The sequence below is a fragment of the Echinops telfairi genome, unplaced genomic scaffold, assembly GCF_000313985.2.
Source record: "Echinops telfairi isolate 266 unplaced genomic scaffold, ASM31398v2 ScPeMD7_7400;HRSCAF=8409, whole genome shotgun sequence".
Taxonomy (NCBI): domain Eukaryota; kingdom Metazoa; phylum Chordata; class Mammalia; order Afrosoricida; family Tenrecidae; genus Echinops; species Echinops telfairi.
The window spans coordinates 21,783,776-21,792,913 of NW_022111300.1; the positions used below are offsets into that span (position 1 = coordinate 21,783,776).

Genomic DNA, 9,138 nt, shown 5'->3' on the forward strand with positions numbered 1-9,138 from the left:
TGCATCCCTTCATCCGATAGCACATGAGCTTCACAACATGTACTTGTAAGTCTGTTTTGGCTACAGAGACTCATTTCCTGCCTGAACCATGTTCCAAATAGTAAGTTCCCAGCATGCATAGCTTTCATACAGGAAGTTCTTATCTGAAACCAATGGTCTGCCAAAAACCAAACTCGCTGCCATCGAATAATCAATGCTGACTCATAGTGACCCCCTGTGGGTTTCCAAGGCTATAACTGTTCACAGGAGTAGAAAGCCCAGTCTTTCTCCCACTTTGCTGCTGGTGGTTTTGAACTGCCTACGATGTGGATAGCAGCCCAACACAGAACCACCATACTACCAAGGCCTCCTGTATTCCAGAGGGCTTTAAAAAGTTTATGAGGAAAAAGGAATTAAAAGATAAAGAATGTTTTCATGGACTCTTGGGAGCCCCTCACAAATCACCAGTAGTGGTAGTGGGTTGGATCACTTGACTACAGTGCTGACTACCAGATCTGCCTGTTGTAAAACTGGGTGTTGTCTTCCTGTTCTCTACTTTTATATCTCTAGGTTCTCATATAATTGCACTGGCTGCATAGGACTCAGACAAAATTCATGATGAAAGGGCTTATTAAGGAAGTGAGGAGATTGTGATGCCATCATTAAATGCTCAGGATGGTGTTGCTCATCAGGACATGTTACACAGTTCTCTTAGGGCTGCTAACGGATGCCCAAAGTGCATGCCCCTCAGCTGTAAGCCTCAACCCAAAGGCAAACCCAGCTTCCTAAATTAAGTGCCCAGAGACCCCTACCCCAGGAAGCCTCAGCCCAAAGGCATTCTGCTCACCTTCCCAACCAATCATCAACAAGCCCAGATCTCCCAGGTAAGTGTCCAGGGGCATCCAACGTCACAAGCCAGAGTCCTGCACAGAAGCATTCAGCTCTACATGCTGAGTGGACTGAGAAGTCCACCACTGTGTTCTGTGCTCTGTCTCCTGGTTCTGCTGCTGCTCCTCTGACATCACAGCTGTCTTCTGAACCCAGGACGGTCCCTGCACAAGGACTCGGGTCCAGAGAATGTGCTCCACAACTGGCTCTTGCTGGCAATGTGATTCCTTTTCCTGCTTCTCAGAGGGCATATTTTATATGCAGCAATAGCGCTTTCCAATGGAATGTGCTTCTCAATGACTCACAGGGGAATCCTCTCAGTATCTTCCCCACCTTCTTACCCCAAACCCTTGCAGGAAAAGGTGGTTCAGTGAGAGAGACTTTGGCTGAAAGAGCCACGTTAAATAATTCACTCTCTCTGCAAGGTGTACTTTTACACTTAGAGTAACAAAGTTTAATATCTATTGTAACACATAAGGTATAAGGTAACACCTTGACATTTATCTTGTTCCCCCAAAACTTCTTAATGTTTTCTAATCCATCGCTGAATCAGTTGTTAGCTGAGTGTTACCAAACTGTGATGTTTCTTGTTCTAGCACTTTGTGTATTATACAGCAGTCATCTGTAAAGAAGAGCTTTATGTTACCCCCCTCTTTGTGTGTGTGTGTGTGTGTGTGTGTGTGTGTGTGTGTACACGCGCGCCCGCGCCCGCCCGTGCTCACACACATCTAAGGGACTTAAGAGTTTTTATTTATTCAGTGCATTGCGGTAACTTATTCCAGACTCACCTGTACTTTCCCTTTTTCTACCTCTAGAATCAAGCCATTTCTTAAAGAAACCCTTTTAGTATAGAATGGCATTTAGAAGCCAAGATTTGGGCACCAAGAATGTTTACTGCTAGTGAGGCTTGATTGCTCCTAAATTATTTTCAATAACTAAAGCTGGAAAATGTATTGAAAAAGGGGGGGGGGGAAGCATACATTTATATTGCCTTTTCTTTAAAGCGTTAATCAGTTATAAGATTTGTTTTCTTGGGTTTTTTGGTTTGTTTTTTAGAAATTCAGTTATGGTGATGCTTGGAATTTATCTAGGAGCCTTTCATCTTAAACTGAGAATCCCTTTGTATCTGTTCTCTCTCTGGAGGGAGAAGGGACATGTAACATGGGGGTCACATAGGAATCACAGTTCTTTAACCCTGTGAGCTCCTTCCAAGTGCATGTGTGCTATTTTTCTAAAGGAAAAGTACCACCAGGAGCCCCCCATGCTTATTAGTAAATTCCTTTTACATTGTATATTTTCCTGTATATCTGAAGGAGAACTCCAACGTTGCCAATGTGTGTCATTTACTCTGGTTGCTTTCAGGTGCGGCTAAATCAAGTCCAGCATCAAAACCAGGATCCACACCTTCTCGTCCCTCGTCAGCCAAAAGGGCTTCATCCAGCGGCTCAGCATCCAAATCTGATAAAGATTTAGAAACACAAGTCCTACAGCTTAATGAACAGGTAGGTAACTCATCAGCCCCTAGCCCTGGGTATGTAACAGGTGAGGGGCCAGCACCCTATAGGCCTAGGGTGGGGTGCAGGTAGGAGGGTTGAGGCAGAGCCTGTGGGTTCCAGTCAGTAAGAATGAAAGGAATTGTTTGGGAAGATGAGATCAGTGGCCTGTTGTGACTAGTTGGTGGTCTCAGATCTCTACATTATACACTGGCGGGGACCGAAGAGCAAATGGCTCGGCCCCAGTCAAGTGCGGTTTTACAGACTAGCCTTCCCTCACCTCTCTCTCAATGGCTTTTGTGAGCTTGGAGCTAGACAGTGGCCTGTCAAGCCCACTCTGAGCAGTCTAGTGGTTGCTCTAGTGTTAGTCAGGCTCCCTTGTCTCTCTCTTCTCTGTCTTTAAGTAGCTATGTAAGCCTGTTCTCTGTAGGGTCGATAGGAGTCAGAATTGACTCGCTGGCCATGAGTTTGGTGTAGAGTTTGTGTGCCCGACACTGTGCTCGATGCTAGTAAGGTCATGGTAAGCACAGTAGACAGTCCACAGAGTGACTGGTACACAAGAGAAGCAAGCACCCGATGCTTCCCACTGTGGGCAAGGCCCAGGCTTCAGAAGCATCAAACCCAGTCCTGGGAGGGTTGCGGGACAGAAAGGTTACGGTTGGCCTTTAAACAGGGCTTTCCTTTGTTGCTGATCATCCCACAAACACAGTCAATCTAGCTCTACTGTCTTTGAAACTTTCAATACAGAAAGCTTAGGCGGTGTGCTTTCTAACGAGCCAGAGCTAATTTTGCCTCAGATGGTCCAAACCACTCTCCATCAAGTCATCTCTAGCTCCTGGCAGCGCCCGAGGGTTAGAATAGAGCTGCGCTCCACAGGTTCTTGGGGCTTCCTGTTCGACCATACATTGCCAGGGCTGTCTTCCAAGGTGCCTCTGATCGAACTTGAACTTCCACTAAACAGCTGAGCCCATTAAGTTTGCACCTCCTAGGGACTCCGCCTCAAGAGCAAGGCGCCACCCTTTAAAAGTGCTACACCCACTAGAGCCAAGCCCACTGCAGAAGCAGCCTGACCTCGCCCTTCGTGAAGGAGCGCCTTTCCGCCCGGCCGCCCCCACCGCAGAGAAGCACCTGTGACCAAGGCCCTGGGGCGGTTTCCCAGCCACTTAAGTGTGCCCATTCTAGGTGACTCATCTCCTCCATGAGCCATCAAGAGTCTGGAAACCTTTTTCCTCTTTAATAATTGCATATTTGCAATCAAGAAACTGCTTTGAAAGCAGTCATTTGCTTAACGAGGGTGTTTCTTTGCCATTCGGATGACTTTGTGGAGAGAGAGAGCCTGCAGTCGTCTGGTGGACAGGACACTGAGAGAGGACTGGCTGTCCTCATTGCCGCCTGATTCTCAGTCTGAGCCTGTATCAAGTGTCCAGTGAGAAGTTCATCTCACAGAAGGCAAGGAAGGCAGCCGGGTGCACCTCGGGCCACGTGCCAGAGGCTCCAGGGAAACCCGAGCCGTCCCAGAGAACCAGCCAGTGGGTCTGTAATGCTTTGGATTTATAGCTCTCCTCTCTTTGGCAACGGAAGACCTTTTGATAACTGTATTCCCTCATATTTCTTCATGACTCTGCTCTTCCTCTGTTCTCTTATTTGCCACCACACCCCAGCCCCCAACGCTCCAACCCAAATCATAACGACATGGACATCGCAACAGGGTGGCATTAGTCTGTGAGAGGAACTATCAAAATGGAATATTGTTTGTGAGTTGATCTTTTACCATATAATTTAGCTACTTTTGGCTTTTATTAGGGCAGGTTTATAGCCAAGTGGCAATTAACTGTGGCATCTGGAATATAACCAATCAGGTTATATGTTTCTACAAAATCCTCCGCTATTAGTTCATGCAGACCAATGCTCATCTCATTTTCCTGGGTTCAGGGTGTCCAAGAGGCCGTCCCTATCAGGGGGCACAGGGAGCACTGAGCGGTGACCATGTACTACAGACTACCACAAATCCATCTGCTGTCCCCAGCATGAGGCTTGAGCCGGATTCTGTAACGAAGGCCAGCGGGGCCACTGGTTGATTTGAAAGCAGGAAAGGGTTTCTAGAATAAAGAGGTTTTCTCTGTCCTGGAATTCAGGGAGACTACCTTCAGTTTTACAGTAAAGGGAGACTTTAGAAAGTCCGTGGGAAAAAATTGAATTAAGAGATAGTGGAAAACCTGTGGATCTGGACTTTTAAGGGAATTCAGGACTGACAGGAAAAGGTGGGAGTCTCAACAAACCTAAAGGAGGAGAGATGGAGCGGTAAGCCGGAGGTGAGAGGGTTTGGTCTCGGAAGACTCACGTGTTAAGCCTGACACTCGTGTTTGCTGCTCCCGGGGTGATCCCAAGCCGGGTGGCACAGCGGTTCCGCAGTCGGGACCCCCTCCGCAGCTGTAGGGAGCTGCTCTGGACCGATTCCAGCGAGTGAACCCTGTGGGGCCGCTCCACCCTGCCACAGTGCTTCATAGGCAGTGCCTCACCCCACTAACCAGACCACTGCTCCAAGCTGTCCCTTCCCTGCCAGGAGAGACACATGGGGCTCTCGGGGAGGGGGAGAGGGGCCAGCGGGCACCCAGGAGGGAGCCGCTATGTGAAGGTGTTGGTGATGGTCCCATGGAGCCCGACAGGTTGAGTGAGCATTTCCCAGGTGAGCAAGAAAGATGCAGGCCTGCCCTGTGTCTGGATGTATGAATCTCATTCCAGACAGGTAATGGCCCAGAATGATGAGCTGGAAGAAAATGTTGCAGTCCATGAACAAGTTCTTTTTTTTTTTTTTTAATCATTTTATCAGGGGCTCATACAACTCTTATCACAATCCATACACACATCAATTGTGTAAAGCGCATTTGTACATTCATTGCCCTCATCATTCTCAAAACATTTTCTCTCCACTTAAGCCCCTGGCATTAGGTCCTCATTTTTCCCCTCCCTCCCCGCTCCCCCCTCCCTCATGAGCCCTTGATAGTTTATAAATTGTTATTTTGTCATATCTTGCCCTGTCTGACGTCTCCCTTCACCCACTTTCCATGAACAAGTTCTGGAAGTTCTTTTAAGGATGGTTTTCCATGTAGTATGAGATTTCCTATATAGACTTTTTTTAATGATTTTATTGGGAGCTCTTACAGATATTATAACAAGCCATGGTTCAATTAGCTCAAACATAATTGTACAATTGCTGCCACCATCAGATTCAAAGCATTTTCTTTCTTCTTGAACTCTTTGATATCAGCTCCCCTTTATCTCCTCTCTCCCCTGTCCTCCTCCCCAGGCACCCTTATCATTATATATTATATATAGATATATTATTTTTTGCCACATCTTATACCATCCAGTGTGTGCGCTCACCTAAAATTCTGTATCCGTTCCCCTCAAGGGGGCTCTACAGTCGTCCTGGCTATTGGCTCCTCCTTCCTCTCCCCACCCCTTCCAGTGCTCTCAGGGAACCATCAGTCCCCTTGCTATTTCTGAAGAGTTCATCTATCTTGAATTTCATGCATCGAATAACCTTAATTATACAAATGAACATACACGACTCTAACAAGATTAATGAAGGCCATAATAGTAAGGGGAGGAAAGACTAAAGAACTAGAGGATAGTTAGGTGTTGAATCAACGGTATACTGCACCCTGGATGTGTCATCCCTTGTGTGTGGCTTGTCCACACACGTGTGAGGGAATGTATAATTACCTTACAGGTGAGTTTGGGGTCTCCACTTTCCCCCATGCTCCTTCACGTCAATTTGATTGCTTGTTTTTGAACTTCTGATGCCTATTCCCTTCTCATGATCACACAGGCTGGTGTGGGCTTTGTTGCATCCCTGCTAGATGGTTGCTTGTTTAACTTCAAGCCTTTAAGACTCCAGATGCTCCATCTTTTAATAGTCGGGCAACAGCTTTCTTCAGCACATTTGCTCATGCGCCCATTTGTAAAGATCCCTTTACCTCCTAAAGACTCTTCCCTGCTTGAAGATCAGTGCGCATGGTGTCAAGCACTTGGGAGATTCTAAGAGTCAAGCTGACATGTGACTGCTTCCCCTGTAGGAGGATATCAGCCCACGACTTGAAACTGGGTCCGTGTGTGTCCCTCTGGTGTTTCTTCAGCACACCCCACCCCACCTTGCCCTGTGGCAATGCGTTGGGGTCTGCCTCATCTGTTGTCTCCTCCCCATTTATAAGCATGTGAGCAGGTGCACATCCCCAGAAATGCCTTGAAATTGCAGCAAGGGGAATGAAAGTGTGCAGCTGGAGGGGGCGGGTAAGACTTTTCTTGGTGAGTGAGTGGAAACGTCCGTATATTCCTACCCTTCCAGTGGTATCCCCAAAGTCAGGAGTGGAAAAATGATGCGAGATCTGCTCAGTCAGGCCTCCATTCTCAGCCATGTCCTCACACTGCCAAGAGCCTGTTTCTCAGCAGAGAGCATTTGTCTCACTTGGCTCAGGATCGTTTTGTGAAAAGGTACAGAACTCTTAATGGCTCATAATGCAAGTGATCTGAAGAAAAAGTGTCTCCAAGGATTGTAAATCAGAGCGTACAGGGTGAACATCTGGTTGGCAGAAGGCAAGAGATGACAGTGGAAGACCAAAAACCCATTTGCAGGGTCCACACATAGATTAAGCCTCTGGGGAATGCCCTCTGGCCATAGTTGAGGGATGGGTATATCCTTGTTATCAGACAGAGAGCATTGCAAAGTCAATTACGGCAGACGTAGTTAGGTCAAAATGTAATATCATTTGATCTCCCTTTTAACCTATTCTAAAATTGTTTCAGTTCCAAAAAAAAATAGTGAAGGGGGAACGCACGTACACTAAGCCTCTGGTGAATGCCTCTGACCACAGTCTAGGGACACGAGTAGCCTTGCTATTATACAGAATACATTGGAAAGTGGATTATTGCAGATGCAGTTACGGTAAAGTGTGGCACCTTATCTGAGTTCCAGTTTGGCTCATTTTATATTTGTGCTAGTATTTAATATGTCTGCTTCTTGTCAGCAGAAGGTTTTCTCTGTTGCACTTCAGTATTGTGGTTGGTTTTTGTTTGGCAGTGGGTTTTTTCTTCTGTGTATGAAATACAGGCTCGGTAGATCTATAGAGACAGTAACTGGATTACTTGGTTCCTTGGAGGTATGGCAGGGAGGTTGGGAGAACTGAGTAGCTAATAACAGGGAGTTCATGAATGAAGAAAGAAAATATTCTAAAATAGATGTGGTGATAATTGTCCGATTCTTCTTAAGATAACCGAACTATTGAATTGTATGACTTGTGAAGTATATGCCAATAAAACTGTTAAAATTTTTTAAAAGATAAACCTACAGTAAGCACAGTCATACCCTCTCTCCACTCTCCTCCTTCCGCTCCCCTGTCCCTCCCTGCAGATTGTGGGTATGTTCGATCACATGTGTATTCTGGTCTGTGTTAGCCGGCGAGGAAGCCTACTCAGAGCTAGGGCGGACTGTGTCCAGCACAATGACCACTCTGGTGCTGGCCAATAAACACACCGTCAGCGAAAGGGAATGAGCCGTATGTTGAGAGATTGGACTTTGGGGCCCAGGCCCAAGCTTCCAAAAACAGCCTTGTTGTTTCTCCCTTAGACTTGAAAAACCCTTATTTTTTTTTTGCATCTGCCTTGTCATGATTTGGGTTGGTCCGTTGCTTGTTTTTTATAATACGTCTGGGGGCGGGGGTTTTCTTCCCCACCCCCATTCCCTTGCAGGTACATTCGTTAAAACTGGCCCTGGAAGGAGTGGAGAAGGAAAGGGATTTCTACTTTGGGAAGTTGAGAGAGATTGAGCTGCTCTGCCAAGAGCAGGGGCAGGAAAACAATGACCTCGTGCAGCGACTGATGGACGTTCTCTACGCTTCAGATGAGCACGTGAGTGTTTGTTAGGGCCCGCCGACCCTCAAAGCCACAGTGCAGTGGACCAGTGCCCATGAGAACACCTCCCCAGGGCCAATATTCCCCAAAGAATGAAAATGGTCCTCCAATGATGGAATCGATCCAGGCCTACCTGGCCTGCGCTCATAAAGGCACCTGGGAAGAGTGTAGTGGGTGGTGGGCAAGGGAGTTTGATGGGGAGGCCTGGGCGTGCAGCCAAGTTCCAAGGGTTTTTCAGCTCTCTGAACAAATGAGCAATAAGATTGTGTGTAAAGATGGTTGGATTGGGGTTGAAGAAGAAAATAATCTAGATGTTTCCCCCGCCTCACTGCGCCCACAGCTGCCTATGTTCACTTCATACCTGCCTGTCCTGGTTCCCCGTTGCCAATCTGGCAATGACCAGCAGGATAGCCCTTCATCAGAAGTGCTCCTAGAGAGCTTCCTTTTGGGGAACGAGTGCTGGAGGTGACCCAGAGCATGACTTAGCCATGGCAACAGAGGGCAAATGTGAGAGCAGGAACAGATCACAAGGAGAAGTTCAGGAAGCAACGAGAGAAACCAGCCAACCACTTGCTGTCAAGTTGAAGCCAACTCATAGTGGCCACATGTGTGTAGAGTAGAACTGAGCTCCACTGAGTCCCGCAGCGGCGCCCACCCCCCTCCCCCGTGCAGCATGAATCCCAGGTCTTTCTCCCCTGCCTTTGGGCAGACTTGAACCAACAACCTTTGAGTTAGCACCTGAGTAAGTTAACAAATCACACCACCCAAGGACTCACGAAGAGAGGAAAGGGTGAGATAAAGGCCAGAGACTAAGGCTAGTCACCCCAGAGGACAGAGGAGTGACACCCGGTGGGGCAGCTCCTTCATG

At 47.4% G+C, this 9,138-nt stretch overlaps 1 protein-coding gene across 1 annotated transcript in view; it reads left to right on the plus strand.

The window, feature by feature from the left end:
- Positions 1-9,138, plus strand: part of MAPRE2 (microtubule associated protein RP/EB family member 2) — a 118,394-nt gene that overhangs the window by 99,594 nt on the left and 9,662 nt on the right. Inside the window, exons 4-5 of the mRNA XM_004703081.2 lie at positions 2,181-2,369; positions 8,109-8,267. Of these exons, the coding sequence (XP_004703138.1) occupies positions 2,181-2,369; positions 8,109-8,267 (348 nt within the window). The remainder of the gene's footprint in view (positions 1-2,180; positions 2,370-8,108; positions 8,268-9,138) is intronic.